The 17,307-nt window shown below is 50.4% G+C and overlaps 1 protein-coding gene across 6 annotated transcripts in view; it reads right to left on the bottom strand.

Annotated features, from left to right (window-relative positions):
* The window catches only part of ERI3 (ERI1 exoribonuclease family member 3), a 127,202-nt gene that overhangs the window by 79,454 nt on the left and 30,441 nt on the right, over positions 1–17,307 (bottom strand). For 5 of the 6 annotated variants that reach the window (XM_082661091.1, XM_082661093.1, XM_082661094.1 and 2 more), the window contains 3 exons: positions 14,429–14,545; positions 7,920–7,979; positions 3,555–3,646 (listed from right to left, as the gene is read on the bottom strand). In XM_082661091.1, the coding sequence (XP_082517217.1) occupies positions 3,555–3,646; positions 7,920–7,979; positions 14,429–14,545 (269 nt within the window). The remainder of the gene's footprint in view (positions 1–3,554; positions 3,647–7,919; positions 7,980–14,428; positions 14,546–17,307) is intronic. The other variant, XM_082661092.1, reaches the window with a different exon arrangement.

Here is a 17,307-nt window from a genome sequence, read left to right as displayed (position 1 = left end):
AATGCTGAGCAAGTATCTCTTGATCTCCAGACTTTCACCAACAGAGGGGTGTAGTATGCACACCTCACAAGGAAAGCAAGGAAAACAACTCAAGTCAAATGCCAGGCCCGCATTCACACAGTCGACCTCCAATGGCAGGAAAACTCGCTATTCCAAAGCTGAGGGGGAGGGGGAGGAGGACCCTCTCAGCAGACCTTGAGCAGATCCCTGGGCCCTGCCTCCCCACAGCAGTGTCTGCTGATCCTGCCCCTCTCCTCCAGAGGGCCCCCTCCCAGACGGCACCGAGGACCAGGTCCACCCTCATATCAGCTCTTCCTTGTCCCCCACTCCCAGCCCACACCCCAGTCCTCCTGATCTCAGACCCACAGGCCACTGGAAAAGCCTTTGGTCTAGCTTCTCAGCTACCTGTGCTATTCAGCTGGTAAACACAGGTCTCCAAGCTACAGGTGAAAAGCTGAGTTCCTCAAGGGCAGCACCTGTGCCGGTGTCACTCCTCACTCTGCATCCGCCCTATCCTCCCACCATGCCGAAGGTGGAAGCCCTTCACAGAGACAATACAGAGAGCCTGGGTACGTGGAAAGAAGAGAAAATTGGTGAAAGAACGCTAAACTCTACAAGGAGCTTCACGAAACACCAGGTAAGGCAAAGGAAAGGTAGGTCAGGTAGGAAAGGCAAGCTGACCAAGAGCCAAAACCACGAGTGTCGTTTCTTAAACAGGTTTAGAAGGAAAATTAAATCTGCACCCCCTAAATTAAAACCCACCGTAGCGGGATCTGTGATGATAGCATCAAAGCCCACGTAAACCGGAGTGTCAACCCATTCAGACTGACCAAAGATGGACACAAAACAATTTTGTCAGGATGGGAGCAGATTTCTTTTCTCCAGTGGGATTTCCGCTGCCACTTCAGTCCCCATTTCTCAGTGCCTCACTAATCAGGCCCTCTCCAACAAAACTGATGTGGAAAAAAAAAAGTGATGTGAAGCTGGTTGGAGGGAGAGGGGGGCTGGGAGAGAGGGGAAGGACAGCAACGAGAGGGAACCATGGCTCTGAGAGACTAGAGTGGGAAATGAAAATATTTGCCGAGTTCCTTAGACTTAGTTAAATCTGAAAATGGATGTCAAAATAAGAAGTGAGCCACATACTAACAAGTTGTGGGTGTCAGTTTAACACCACCCTTGTCAGGCTCATCAGCAGGCTTTACCAGGCGTGTGAGAAAGTGGCTGTTCTGACGACAGCCATCTGACGAGAGGCTCCAGGAACATGGAAAAGCTGTGCACCGTCACGCAGCACTACTTAGATTTCCTCTCTGGCTGTTTTTATTTTGTTACACATTTAATTAAGAGGCTTCCCAGCAGTTATGTGGGGTCCTGCTTCTAAAAGGCAGGCACAGAGGTCTCCTCCCCCAGCCACCTGCCACCTGCCACCTCCCTGCTCACTGGCTTTCAGAGCTTCACTGGCCTTCCCGAGCCAGACCCAAACCAGCCACCAAAGTCCGCCAGAATCATCTCTCTTGGAAGCTATGTGGCCTCAAGAATTCAATTCTGCCTACCTCTGAGTCTGCCAATTTGAGCCTCAGTTTTTAATTGTGCTTTGTTTTTTCCATCTATAAAAGGGAGACACCACCTCCTACCCGAGAAGGCAGTTAGGAGGACTGAGTGAAATATAGTATGTGCTCATTAACATCTGATTTCCTTTCATGTGTGATTTGATTCCCCAACCCTATCCCTCTTCTTGATTACGCCAGTTCTCATGAAGATGCAAAGCAGCCTCCCGAGTCACCAAAATCTGTCCAGGGCCTACCGTGCCAAGGCCTGAACCGGTGCTGTAGGCCAGCACAGGCCAGACCCAAGGAAGATGGCATCTCCTCTCCTTCTCATGCAGAAACCAACCAGATGGTCCCCAACATCACGCACAGGAAAGCTTTCATATACACGTACAAGTACACACCACTCACAGCCATCACAGAAGTTGCTGAAACTGGGTGTTTGGGACACGAACACATCAAAGAGAGAAAGCCACTGGGAGAGTGGGAGTCTCAGAAGGCTACCTGGAGAAACTGGGCCTCTGGTCTGGGCCACATGAGCCCCAGAACTCTGGGTGTCAGCCTGAGCCCCGCCCCACCCCAGACAGCTTCTCCTGTGCTGGAGCTCCTCGTAAGCCCCTTCCCACTTCGAGCGCTCAAAGCTGCCCAGGATGCCGTAAAAGAGCAACAACAGCCTTCCTCCTCCTCACCTTCTCCGCGGAACCCTCCCCCGACTCAGCTCTGCCTCCAGGCCCAGCCACTGTAATTTCCCTGACAACGAGCGTCAACGGGAGCTCCGGAGCCTGTGGTGTGCAGTCAGCATGCACACGACCTAAGGGCTGAGGGAGACAGGTGCACAGGCGCTTATGTGATCCAGGCCTGCCCTTCCTCCCGCCTCACCTAGAGGGTTGGGTCCAATAGCAGGCTGACAGCCACCTGGGTGCAGAACTTCACCTCAATGCCCAGCATCCAAAAGGCATAAAAAGGATCTTGGTGAGAAAGTAATGCCTGAATTTGTAGGAAATGTCACTCTAGAGCCACGACTCCCCACCCCGGCCAATACCCTACCCTATGTTCAAAAGCTCACACACGCTCACACACACACACACACACACACACACACACACACACACACACACACACACACAGAGTGCTTGCTGCCACCTTCAGTCACAAAGAACACAGAGGTATCGATTCTATCAATCCTCAGCAAACAGTGCCCCACTACCTCCACCCCGCTTTAGTTCCTTGGGGGCTCTCTGAAGCCAGGTATCCAGGAGGACAGCCAAGAGGCAGAAGTGTCAACCCAGCAGAGGAACCAGTTCTGTCTTCCATAACTGGGGCAGGATCAGGAGACAAAGGAGAAAAAGCAGTGGCGACAAAGGAGGAAAGAGGAGGCTGGTGACCTGGGCAGCTTCCTAGAAGCATCCCTGTCTCATCCTCATAATGGGCTCTCCGTGGGACCGTCAGGGCCTCGTATCCCAGATAAGAGCCTAGCCTAGTATAATGGTTAAGAGAATGGACCCTGGAGCCAGGTTGCCTGCGTTTGAATTCTGGCTCTGTGTGTTCTTGGGCAAGTTACTTAACTTCTCTGTGCCTTAAGGTCTTCATCTATAAAATAAGAATAACAAGAATCCCTAGGGTTAGTAAATGACTTACTATTTCCAAAGCATTTAGAACAGTAAATACTATGTATTTGGTTTAGAAGAAAATTTAAGACCCTCTTTTACCTCCTTCTTTTCAGGGCAATAACATGTAGCTCCACAACAGGATGGGCTGCCCTGGCAAAAGCAAGAAGGCAACAGCAGTACTAGCAGTACTAGCAGTACTAGCAGGGTACTTGGCCTGTCCACTCCTGGTTCTAGAGGCAGAAGGCAGGGCTCTCAGCCCTTGTCTTGCCCTGCTGACCCCAAAATCCAGGGACTCCCCGACCCAGGTGCCCTGAGGCTTGGACATCTGAGCCTGAGAAAGGCAAAACCTGGTCCCGCAGATTCCAAGCCCTGCCAGCAAAGGAGTCCTGCTCATACTCACATGACTTTTAAGTCCCAGTCTCCACAGGTGACAAAAATTGACTTGACGTTTGGATCTAAGAGGCCTTCCTTCGCCATCCACTCATCGACCCTCTGAAAAGTACACAAGAACAGATGAGATTTTCCTTTTTTTTTCCCTGAGTCTGTGAAGAGCCACACAGTGAAACGCAGATAAGCTGCTTGTAATCAGAGCAGGAGAAAATTGTAATCTTATCCCTCCACTCTGGGGTCTCTGTCTTGACTCAGAACTTTGGAGGCCCTTGCAGGACAATCCCTGCAGGCAGATCCCACAAGCCCAAGTGGTGGGGGGCAGGGGCCCCTCCACTCCCCCGGTGCCTGGCAGCCCACCCTGGACAGGATAAGGACAGATCCCAGTAGGTCAGTCCACATACCTTTGGTCCTCAAACAAAGGCACAGCCTAGCACACTCACAGGCTGTCCTGGGCCACGAGAACAGGCTGGGAGGAGGCCCCATGCAGGGAACTCCAATCCATAGGTTCATTCGCTCATTTATTCATTCCAGCCTCCCACCAAATGTCTACTAACCAAATTTATTAATTTGGTTATTCCCCAAATGAAGGTGAAGTTAATTTTCACCATGAGTCTAGCAGAAGAGGCTCCTCTGCCGGGCTATAGACCCATCTTGACAACGGGGATAGCACTGCCTGCTCCAGTCGCTAGAAGCTCATAAACTGGCCCCAGACTTTGTATTTCTCCTCTCCTGGTTGGGGATTCAAATTCAGCGTAATCTTCTGAAGGCTGAGCTCAATTCCTAGACAGGGAAAGAAACTAATCCTAAACACACTTTAAGTCTTTCTTCCCCTTCATCCGTTTGATCCATTTTATTATTTGCCTCACACTGGAAGTACAAATACTAAAATCAGTATATACCGAGAAAATTATCATAAAGAATTCATGAAGCATTGCCTATTTTTCAGAAGATCCTAGGCATGGGGCAAGAGTGCGGCAGATCACACTGCCGTTCCACTCACACAGGAGAATTATTTTTAAAGGCTATATTGCGTAGTCGTTAGAAACGTGGGATTGAAAGTCAGACACATCTGGGTTCTAACCTTGGCTCTTCCATATCCTGGCTGTGTCACTGATGGGAAGTCATTTAAAAGTCATATAACCCCTCTGAACTTCAGTTTCCGTCATCTATAAAACGAGGTAGGATGACTAACCTTACAGGGTTGTTTTGAGAATTATATGTGATAATGTATTAAGTGCCTACCTAAAAATAGACAGTAGGCTGGGAAGGGGAGAAAGACAGATCATCTTAATACAATATAATAGAGGCAGCAATGGAGAAGTACCCAGGATGCCATCAGACCAAGAAGAGGCAGAGGCTAGCCTCACCTTTTACAGGGAAAGGAGTCAGAAAGGCTTCATAAAGATGACTGAACTAAGGGCTTGATGACAAAACTAAGAGTTTGCTTGACAGCACGGAACACAGGAAAGGACACTCCAGGCAGAGGCAAAGGCTTAGGCACAGACATTTTGTATCTGATTAGCAACTGTCTGTTTAATGTCTGCCTTCCCCACCATACTATCAGCATCACAAAGGCAGGGACTCTTAGCTGTCTTATTCACCGTCTTAATCCCTAACCCAGCACAGTGTCTTCTTGATTAAAATGTGAGTAAGAAATAATGTGACTGGAGTCCGCTGTGATTGAAAGGTAGGGCAGGAACTGAGGCTGGGGGACTAGGTTAGGCCAGATTGTGAAGGGCCTTGTGTGCCCAGCAGGTAATGGAGAGCCCATGGTAATCCTGGGCTCCCTGGAACCGCAGAGATTCGGGAGGCCTGACCCATGCCGAAGCAGTCCTGGAAAAGGGCCAAGGATCCCATCTAGGTCCACGACCACAGCAGCCCTATCTCCTGGGACATCAGGGCCACTCCTCAGTACCGGACTCTGCAGACCCTCTTCACACCAGAGAATCCTCCTCAGCCCAAGGGTCTCCCCAGCAGCTAAATTCTGGACCTTCCACTGCTGAATGGTTTGTCTCCCCAGTCACTCTGGCCCAAACCCTTGCACGACACACACACACATGCACGCACACATGCATCCTTTCCCCAGGGTCACCTAAAGAAAATAAGGCAGACTTTACATAAGAAAAGAGGTAAGGCAAACCTGAAGGTCCCTAAGTCAGCTAATCTCGTTCCAGTTCACTGGCCTTAAATCCCCAAGGTAAGTGCCCCACCTGCTAGGGGGCTCCCCAACGCCCCAATTCCTGCAAGGGGTCCTGGAAAAGAGAGCAGGACAGGACAGGACAGGACAGGACTGTCAGGAGGAAATGCCCAGCAAGACCAGGGCTTCACCATGAGAAGCACTTACTGCTCCTCCGAAGCTTAGGGCCGAGGCCATTCACTCATGCAGCAGATATTTAGTGAGCAGCTTCTGCTACGAGCCTGTCCAGGAAAGTGATGCTTTTGTAATCAGGCCTGTCCTTTTCCTTCCCTTCCTGTTTGAATGGATAAACGGTTGGAGGGACCACCAAGACAAGCCCCAATCAGCCAGCCCTCCTGGCTATTGAAGGTCTAGAGGAATGCAGACTGAGCCCTGCTTAGAACAAATGTGTCAGGCAAACATCTAACTGGCCATCTGCTCAGGGCCTTGCTTAGGACAAGAACTAACTTTTCAGCTCTATAACCAACTCAAGGCTAATGGGAAAGAGTAGAGCCCAGTCTGGTCTCCTTGTCCTCCCGGAGACTTCCTATCTAGGCCAATGCCAGGAATCTCCCCCTCTTCACCCCCAAAGTATGCTGAAATAGCAGAAAGTAGCTTCCTGGGTGAGACTCAGAATCCTCTGAGCATCCTGATCCAGAGCTGGCCTGGGGTCAGCAGGAGGAAGCCTTCTGAAGAACAATCTCCCCCTCAACCAGCGCCACTGTGGAGAAAACTCCATAACCTCGACAGCGCTGGTTTGGTGCTGGCCCAGAATAAGCATCTTCCTCCCGGGATCCCAGCCAGAGACACTCCAGGGAAAAGCTGCCTGCCCCCTTAGCCTTGCTCTGGGATGCTGGCTGGGAGATAGGGAAGGAAGGGTCCCCTCTTTCTCCTTGAGTCTGGGGCTGGAGGGAGCAGTCCAGGCTGAGGATCCCCCTTAGTCATAGGGTGAATCTCCCCACCCAAAAAAGAGGGTCAGCGGGGCTGGGAGACACCTCAGAGCCCATCTTCTCCCAACCCCACAAGAGCCTGACCAGCCACAGAGCCTGGGCCTGCACACTCCCTGGGACAGGGAACGCACTTGGCCACTGGGTGAGCCTAGACCTCTCTCTCTGGCCCTAGTTCCATCCTGAGGAGCCCCAGGAAATTCAGTCTGCATTTCTCTCTCCCATGGGACAGGCCTCTAGGCTCAAGAAAGAGATCTTCCTCCCTCTCCAGCACCCTGCTCCCTCCAGGTGGACTACCTCCGAGGCAGATGTGCTCTGCTATCCTCCCAGACACTCTGCTCTCTCCTGTGATATAGGGGCTGAGCTTTGGCTTTATTGCTCTTAAAGATAAATAAAGCACCTAAGGAGACCCACAGGCTTTTTCTCTTCTCTTCTCCCGCTAGAGAAGGGAGTGGGAGGGGGACCTTTCTCCCTCTCTGAAAACCCCAGGCCCGCGGGGGTGGGAGATGAGCTGAGGCCAAGCACCGCTTCCTGACTCCCTCAGGCTGGAGCACAAGCAGCAGCGTCTTAACCTTTTCCAGCTCCCGGAGGAGAACATCCCAGAAGTGTGGTCTCTGCCAAGGGTTCTAAAGCCTTTAATTTGATTTTCCTCACATAGGCAATTGTTGTAATTATTCTGATTAGGAATCATTACCCAGCGCAGCCTCTGCACCCCTGACAGGCACGATGCATCCAGCGGCAAGCTGCAGTGGGGCAGGCGGGCCGGCCGCACCTCCTGGAGGAGCTGACAGCAAACAAAAGCCATCGATGGGGAGTTCTGCGTGAGTTAATGAAGTGCTCACATGCCACAGGAAGCCAACACTAAAGCTAAACAAAAACACCTCCAGTCCCCGGGGCCAGCCCGCAGTGCTGCAGCTTGGCTCCCCTACTCCCAGCCGCCCAGCGCGGGCTGCCCGAGCCGCCGGAGCCGCCAGCCAGCACAGCCACAGGCCGGGAGCTGGAGGGGCCTCCACCAACCCCCGGTGGCACTCGGACATCTCGTCAGTAACCCTGACGGGAACAGCTGGAGATGACAGATCAATGGTTCAATACTCTCAACAGCATGTCACTGATGTGACAGCAAATGTTATTCTAATCAAGCCATAATCATAGTCAAATTACAGGGCTACGTTCTCAAGAGGGGAGGGAGAGGAAGGCGAGGAAGGCAGCAGGAAGGGGTCAGAGGTCAGGAATTAAAGGTCACTCAACCTACCTCCAGCACTTGCTGCAGGCTTGGCTGACCATCCACCATGGCTTGAATAATCCCGGTGAGCTGAAAGAAAAGAGAAAGAGCCGATGGGTGGAAAACCAGGGCGCAGGGACTCCAAGCTGGACTGGATCCTTTCCTTTCTGTTTTTCTCCTTCTACCGTAAAAGACTCTGACCTGCACAGCTGTAGGCTCCGAACCTGACAGAAGCCTTGGGAATCAAGTTGCCCCACAACTTCCTGCCCCAAGATGGGGGTACACATCCACATACCGACCACGGGGTGGGTCTCAGACCTGTTTCGGCTTTCATTTTGCAGAAAATTTGGTTTTATGTGTCTTCTGAATTCAATAGGCTCAATAACTCCCCCCGAATTACAGTGAATTCACCTCCAAGCTTCTCAGAAGTTCCTGCAGAACTCGGGGAATGCTCACATGGGACCAGCACACTTGGTTCCAAGTCCACCCCTTCTCTGAGCGCCGGTGTCCAGCACTTCCCCCTCTGAAACCAGCAATGGGCCGGGGGAGCCCCCCAGGCATCCACCCTTCACCCCGCATACCTGGGCCCTCAATACCGGCTAGCCAAGCAGAAAACAGGCACCTTTAGCAGACAAAAAAGCCTACAAACCTAGTCTAGAGAATTTCTGACTCAAGGGCTTCCGCTCCACCCAGGTCAGGCCTAGGTTCAAACCAGCTTGTTGCTTTGTTTTGTTTTGAAGTGGAAAATACCCCTGAAGCGCAGACTAGATAGGCTCCCTGGAAGGCTTGCGGCAGGAGGCCCCCTGCACAGACGTGGGCCCAGCTGGAAATCATGGTGGCCAACATGCCCCCAGCCACTTCCAGACAGAGCAGCATCTCAGGCCTGCTTGGAAACTTTTTTTTTTTTAAGTGCGGGGGGGGGTGGGGATTAAACTCCAATTAAACTATAATTGCATTTAATGAATACCAAATACCCAACTCACAGAAACCGCTGGCTCTAAGAGGGAAGGTTATTTTCTCATAGCGACTTACATGGAATGGTAATACACACCTTTTAGGGAAGAAATTTTCATTTTAAGAACGCTGAGTTCCTCTAGGTGGGTTTCTGTAGTTCATCAAGTCATTATTAGGTGGTATTTTAAGGAAGTGTAAGGACACAGCCACTCTATTTTATATTCCAGAAACTGTTTTTATATTAATCTGTATTTTAATTGGGTAACAGCTGCTGCCTACAGACTTCCCATGGTCTAAAAGGAAAATAAATTAGAAAGATTAACTACACTGTTGTTTTGCGAGGCTTTAACCCACAGCATGCCCACCCGGCTGGCACCTCCACACCCTTTCCTTGCTTGGGAGACCAAAGAACTGCCCAGCAGAGGGAGGGCCTGAGCCAAAGAGAAGAAAAGGTGGTCGGTCCCCTGAGGGCTGGGGGTGGGGATGGGGAAGAGCCCAGGGTCTGTAGCTTTCATCTTGGAGTGCTAAGACTCCTCCTTTTATTTAGTCAACATCTACTCCTGGAGAGGCTTGGCCCCATTCTAGGAAGCGGGGATCCAGCAGTGGAGAAAAGCGTGGAAACCCTGCCCTTGTGGAATCTGCGTTCTTCTTGGCAGCCCCGTCCTGGCCCAGTCCAGCCAGCACCCAGAGCCTGTTGGCCTTCCCGACCCACACACTGAGCAGGAAGGGCCCTGCGTTTTGTCTCAAGCAGGGGCCGGAGTCCAGAGTAGGCCTGTTGCCAACTCCAGGTCCAAACAGATGACTGGCTGGCACCCATGCACCTACCACTGCCCTTTCTCGCCCAGCTTCTCTCCTGCTCAGTTCTCCCAGGGCCAAGTCACATCCCCAAGCCTGGAGCTGGGGCTTTGGGTCAGGACTATCCTGGAAAAGAGGGCCCACAGCCATTCTTCTCGGAAAGCCCCAGGGTCTGTGTACAGTCTCATGTCCAGTCTGAGTTTCCTGGGGCAAGGTTAGGTCTACTCCTTCTCTTGGCTCCCACCAAGTGTCACTCAGATGAACACTGAAGGGCTTCCAGAAAGTCTCGCTTACACAGGAAACCAATGGCACCCTTGCCAAGAACCCTCCCTCCGTGGAGATGGGACTTAGGTCAGCACTTGTGTACAAGGTCCACAAGCACCTTCCCTGGGCCCCAGGAAAAGCACTACACCGAAAAGAAAAACCGGAGCGCTGCTCTGCAGGGTCTCTCACCACAGACTAGGCCCACCTCTTCCCACCCTGGGGTGTGGTGAGGGTGGGAGCCTCCCGGATCCTGGGGCTCTCTCACACTCCTCTCCAGGGCTCAGCAATCCCAGAATCATTCAGCCTGGGAGGAGCCTAGTGAGCTCAGCTCCCTCCCTCTCCATGCTTCCCAGACCACCATGTCCAGCAGGACATGACTTACGGCTTACAGCTGAAGGACTTGAACTCAACCCCCAGAGACACAGGGGCTGGAGATCCTTTCAGGGGCAGGCCTCACTCCCCTGCATTAATGCCTCCAACAATGGACCACATCTTATCAGCTCTGCCAAGGCACTGGATGAAAAGGGAATGAAATCTTAAAAGTCAGTCCCTGTACCTGATACTGACAACCTGTAAGACTTGTACCACAAACTGTGAGGAAGAGAGACAATATAATAAAATAAATACTGGGAAGTTATACCTTATGCCTAACCTAAATCTTTCATGCTGCTCTTTAAGCCCATTCCCACTTGGGTTAATATATGTTTGTAAAAAGCTTTCACAGCCTCACAATGAAAGGTACTAGAGCAAAGCCAAGTATTTATTAAGCTGAGAACCAGGGCTCACAGGCTAAACAGAGCTCAGAGACCTTAACCACTTAAAGCAGGAGAGGTGAGAGGAAGAATTAATGTGTGCTCTGTGGCTCCTTTCACTGAGGGATTACAGATTAACTCCCGCTTCTCCAGACTCAGAAACCACAAGGCGAGGAGCTTTTGACCCTGACTGATAACATGGCTGGTTACTGAGATCCCCTCCCGCACAAGGGCTTTGTCCAGGAACGAGCTGGCTTCCTCATAAACACTGGCAACTACACGAAGCAGCCCAGGACACTCGGTGCCAATAGCATGTCAGCATCCAGTGCTTTCTCCCTTCACAGTTTATCTCCAGCACAATCGTATTCTGACACCAAGACAGTTTGTTGATTACATAAGCACTTGTCTCTGGTGTGCAATCTGATAATCAGACCCACTCTTTCTCCTCAGACAAAGAGACCAATAAATCTCACCCTTTATAAGTACAGGTGCAAGACAAAGCCCTTTACTGGCAGTTAGCAAAATGGGTATTTTTCCTGGTTTTTTTTCCTCACAATGACAACAACAACAAAAAAGACTGCACATGGTCAGCCCAGCTGCTAGAGACAGAGATCTGATGAGTTGGAGCTGATTCTAGAGGTGGTAGGGAAAGGAAAGAAACACATCCCATCCTATCTCTGTCAGAACCATGTCTCCAGACCAACTATCAACTGGAACTAAGAAAGGACCTCAAGAAGGCTAACAACATGTTCATTACACAGAGCAAGTAAGAGTGTCTACATGTGGGCTGCAGACTCACTCAAGGCAGAATCCCTCTTCCTACTGCCCAGCACTGAGCCTGTCTCTCTCCCAACACAAGCATGTGCTTGTGCATGTACACACACAGTCAGGGTTCTTAAAACACTTCTTGTGCAAGAGAGAAAATCCTACCAGAGGAGCTGCTTAGGAAAATCTGGAGGTTTTTGTTTCTCACACTTACTAATGAAAGATTCCTTCTGGCCATAATGACCTCCCTCCCGACCCGCAAAGGCAACCACCGCCAGATTGGATGAGGTCTCAGAACGACAGCCCCGTCCCGTGTCCATGCCTCTCTTTGCATTACAATCCATCTAGTATGAAGGTGGGGCAATATTTAGATGATCTGAGGTTTTACAAAGAAGACGTTACTTACTCAAAAGAGCAACTCAGCAGTACAGCTACTCTGAGGGGAGGCAAGGTGTGGTTGAAAAACTCCTTGACAATATTCACTCAAGGGACATGTAGTTTTACTTGGTGCCAGGCCCTAAGGATGGGACCGAGATGGATCAGATCTAATTTCTGCCCTCAAGGAACTCACAATCTAGTGAGAGAGGATAAATGACTGCAGTATAATGTATCTGACTGGTGCTACGCTGGGGTGAGCACAGCCCAGCCTGGGCTCAAGGAAGGCTTCCCAGAGAAGGTGACCCTGAGCAGGGTGCTGGAGGACAAGTAGGAGGGTGGGTGCAACACAGAGGCAGAAAGACCATCGCGTGCAGAGGCAGACTGAGGGAAGTGAGGGGGAGACGAAGCAGGGAGATCTGAGGCTGGATGCAAAGGCAGGGACCAGGCCAGGGAGAGTTCTGAGCTCTGGAAGCCCGAGACAAAATGGCAGAATCCATACCTACAGCACAGCCACAGCCACAGCCTCACTTCAGAGCAGGCTTCGTAATGAGGATCCCACACCACCAAGCCTACTACCCTCCAAATTATGTATGTGTGTCCTTGGGTGAAACTTTCTACAAAAAAGAAACATCTTTCATCAAAGTCTCACAATCGGGACTTCCCTGGTAGCGCAGTGGTTAAGAATCCGCCTGCCAATGCAGGAGACACAGGTTTGAGCCCTGGTCCGGGAATATCCCACGTGCCGCGGAGCAACTAAGCCCGTGCACCACAACTACTGAGCCTGCGCTCTAGAGCCCGCGAGCCACAACTACTGAGCCCACATGCCACAACTACTGAAGCCCGTGCGCCTAGAGCCCGTGCTCTGCAACAAGAGAAGCCACCGCAACGAAGAGTAGCCCCCGCTTGCTGCAACTAAAGAAAGCCCGCACACAGCAACAAAGACCCAATGCAGCCAAAATTAAATAAATAAATTTAAAAAAAAAAAAAAAGGCTCACAATCCTTCCTCCCCTTCCCCAAAAGAGAAGCAGCAGCCGCCCTGCTCTGAAAAAAAACCCTTTTCCCAATATTCTCAATCATCCATTCCTGCCCAGGGCTGAGTTCCAGCAACGCTCTGCTCCATTCCTAAACAAGTAGCAACTTCCCCAAATTTAGGCCTGCCTGTCTATGCCAGGCAGCAAGCTGGAACTGGAGCCCCCAAGGGGGAGGTCACACATATGGAAGAGGAAGAAAAGGATAAGAGGACATTACACTTTCAGGCCAGTGGAGGGCTCAGGTATCTGGCTGGTTTAAGGGAAGTCTTCCCTTCCCTTCCCATAAGGAAGGGGATTTTCATCATCATTAAAATGATGATTTTTTTCAAAAGGGGCAAACAGGACAGATTAGCACCCCCTAGTGGTATAGGTAATTCCCAGGGGAAAGAGGGAAGGTATGTACCTCTTGACCCCAGAGGAAGCAAGAGCCTCAACATCATTGGTTGGAACAACAAAAGGCTTGAGAGACTAGACACCTTGGCAGATGGATGCCTACAACAAAAGGCCCACCTGGGTCACTGGCATCCAGCCCTGGAGAGACCCTTAGACTCATATTTGGGCTAAGTCAGTCTCAGAGCCCACTGAGCACCCCCAGCAGTGCAGGCAGGCCCTTCCCCAGCCCCTTCCACACCAAAGGGATTGTTTCGGGATTACTCAAGAACTTCTTTCCTCCTGTTTCATTCATATGAAGAAAGTAGGTCTCTAAATGAAGGCACAAAGTCTCTAATGTATTCTCACCCCAAATGCTTAAGACTCCAAAAACGCTCATGTTTTCCCATCACCTCTACCACACACACTTGACCAGTGATTCCACCACACACAGCTTGTGGCTACCACAGAGTAAATAACACAATGCACCGCAGGGAAAAGCAGCCATAGAAGGCCTCTCCATAGAGTCCTGGGAGCCAGACTCTTCAGGGGCACCTCCTCTCTGCCGATGGCTCTTTGAGCCTCCAGCAAGTATCAAGATCTCAGTTAGTCCCGGTTTCACAATCTGTGAAGTGGGGCCATACTAACCTGTTGGCAAGGTGGCCGAGTACAGAACCAGCCTAGGATAAGGATAAGGACATTTCAGCCTCAGCCAGGCTGTCCTCATACCCCACTTGGACTGCTCTTGTCTTTCCTCAGTGATAGCGCTGTGCTTCCCACAAATTCAGCCAATGCTTCACACAGGACCACTTTGCTCAAGCACAGAAAAACATCACCAGAAAGCTAAGAAAGCCTGAACATAACCTCTGCTTCCAAGAAGCTGAAATCTTCACCTCTTGCCAAGGGCCCTAAGGGAAATGGAACTGAAAAGAAGCTGAACCCCAGAGGCACCACCCTGCTCCTAAATTCCAAGTACCTGGTCACCAAGAAGGGGAGGGATGACAAGGAAGGGAAAATGTTGGGGAAGCTGGGACAGATTGTGCCACTGCTCTCCCTGGGTCCCCCAATGACCACACTGGTCCAAGGGGAGTGGCAGGCTTTGTAAAAAGCTGACTGGGTCCAATGCACACCTGCCTTAACCACTGAAAAGACCTAAGCAGCCAGTATAGAGCACCAGTGATCCCCAAGCTCCCGTCCCAGCAACCCCTGCTGCCCAGCCAGGGCCCTTACCTCTGTACAGAAAGGAGTAAGCTGTGGATGGACTACGGGCTGGACATACATGTGAAAGGTAGACTCAATCTCCATGGTCCGGCCATTTAGCTTCAGGATGGGGAACTCGATGATTTCCTGGAACGGCAAAGGCACAGAAAAGGAGGAATGAGTTTTTCTTAACTAACCGTTTCAAATAACTCAGAGTCAAGAATGGGGGAGTGTTTTGGACTCATTAGCTCCTGCCAGGCCAAACCCAAGATTGAGTGAGATGGTGCCAGCTCAGTTATAATCCTAACCCTCCCGCTGTTAACATCCTCACAGGTTCCAGGGACTCGACACATATACCATTCCCACTGTCTCTGGAAAGGGGAGGGAAGACAGTGGGAACATCTGCCTTGATTTCCCCAACTGGTTCTCTAGCAGAGGCCTGCTCACTCGAGCCCCTAAAAGTAGGACCCCCTTCCTCTTGCCCAGGTCCCTGCCCTGGAATGGGCCTGGGTCTCCAGTCACATAAATAACCAGCCATCAGACTAATGCAGACTTCCATATATGAAGTTTAAACAGAGCCGATGAGTTTCATTAGTTTTTACAAAAGGAAATAAAAAAGATAAATAATAAATAAAGCCAAAGGGGCCAAAGGGGATACTGAAGAGGAAAACTGAATAAGAGTAATAAGAGTTAGTGCCCTCCCACCTTTCTTTCAGGCAGTACGCCCACCCCTCAGCTTCTCCCCCTGCCCCCCCCAACCCAATCACTTAGCCAGCCCTTCCCAGTCCACTGGAACGTAATGGAAGAGAAGGAGGAGTGACAATTTGTTTGGTGTCTCTACGATTAATTTGTCTCCATTATTTAATAGAGATGCACAGCACCAAGGTCCTGGTGTGCAAACAGGCTTGCAGCACGCCGGCTGTGCAGCCCGCCTCATACATCGCTCCTGGGAAGGGAGGAACACGCCAGAGTGGGGAGAGGGCCGGAGAGAGCACGCACATGCTGGAGAGAAGAGGGAAAGCCAGGAGAGAGAATAAAAAAAATGAGTGCTTTTTAATATTCAAAAACAGTTCGCAAAATTTAATCAAAGCAGAGGAAAAGCTAACATTTTTACCACTTTGACATTTTTATTAGCGCTTTCATAAATTTTTAAAACATGAATGGAATTAGTTTACAACACAAAAAAACTGCCCTGAAAACATCTGGAAGAGACAAATAGGAAATAATAAAAATAAATAAAAAAAAAAACAAAATCCTCCCAGTAAAATTAGCATGTGAAAAAGGCCTCCACTGCAGAGAGAGGAGGGGGGCTTTGCCCACTCAGTGGCCACCACAGTCAGCCCCAGTGGCATCCCTATCCCAGGTCCCCCGTTCTGGTGCGGACCTTTCCAGTATCACTAAAATCAAGGCAAACTGGCTCTCTCCAGGGACAGCCTGAAGAGACAACACAGAAGCCGTTGACACCCGACTGCACTAAGGAAATGGATGAGCCGGGAGACAGAAGGAGAAACAGCCCATCTCCCTGATATTCCACGGCAGCCTGGCGTCTCCCCACCAAACATACCTGCTCTGTTGGCCTCATTTTTAAAGCATCTTTATCCAACACATCACAGCAGGACTGAAGAACAAATCAAGGCAGCCAGATTTCATGACTGAGAAATTCAAAGGTTCTGGTTGACTGGTCTCCCTGGAGTGCCCCCAAAGATGGGGAAGCTGACAGGAGCCCCCAGAGATAGGAAGGGCGGAAAGACTGTAAGACTGAGGCAGAAGGGAACAGAGAGGAAGCCCAGGCTGCTGCTTAAACTAGGTAATGCCTCTCCTCCCACCGCACTAGGAAGTAGGCCAGAGAGGAGAGTTTGGCTCTGAAAAACAGAACTGAGGCACACACACAGAAAATACACACTGGGTCCCCAATGTGTATTTTGAAATCAGATACCCAAGATTTCCAAGTGCTAACCCTGAGGTGGGGCTCATCTGAGTCAGGCCCATTTCTGATATATCCTTCCTCTGCCGCTAAGTAGGAGAAACACTTCCCCAACAGAAAGACCTCCGTAGCCTGGTGAGTTTGGCTGCCCTGGTGTCTAAGGAAACAAATACAGCCAGCTCCTCACTAACAATGTTAGCTGGGCCCACAATGAAATTTAACCTGTGACACAACTGTACTTTTCATTTAAACTTTCATTTGGAGAGAAGCAGTGTTTGGAGACCTGCAGTTTGTCCTGCTAATAAAGACAAGTGTTGGGACCTTTAAGGATGCCATTCATCTCTGGCTTTTATTAAATTCAATTTTCTTAAGCCCATGATACATTATGAAATTAGGAGTTGACATTCCTCTGGAAACAAAAATATCTATCAAACATAAATAGAAAAAAAACCCTCTATTACCAAGAATTTATGGCTTAAAGTTGATCTCTTTCCACTTTTTTACAAGCACATGGTTTGTTTTAGAGATCTGAAATGTTATTATAGATCTAGAATTTTATTAGTATTTATTGTAAAATAGTAAGCGCTTCAGCTCCCACTCTGACCAGCACCGAGTCAGCATCCCCAACAGATACTCTTAAAACTTGGCCTTTGGGTTTCCCTGCTGCAGCTCAATCTTTCCTGCTGCTGGCTTCCTCACCCCTGGGGAAATGGAGCCAACCTAAGTGCTCACACTAAGTATGACCCTCCCAGAGAGGGGGAACAAGCCAGCCTCGGCTCCATGTGAAGAGGAGTGACCCCTGAAATGCCTGGGGGCCAGAACACAGCAAATTGGACCTGTCCTGAACACCTCTCCCATGGTGCATGCCCATCAGCCAAGCCTTGCCTCCAAGACCAGGAACAGGGCCAATCTCAGAACACGACTTTGCAGGGGCCCTTCCTCAGCACCACCATCAGCTGTTGTAACAATGACCTTACACACTGGC

The sequence above is a fragment of the Grampus griseus genome (assembly GCF_964374135.1).
Source record: "Grampus griseus genome assembly, chromosome: 1".
In the NCBI taxonomy this organism is placed as follows: Eukaryota; Metazoa; Chordata; class Mammalia; order Artiodactyla; family Delphinidae; genus Grampus; species Grampus griseus.
The sequence above is the reverse complement of the archived record's forward strand: the minus strand, read 5'-3'. Positions and strand labels throughout refer to the sequence as shown.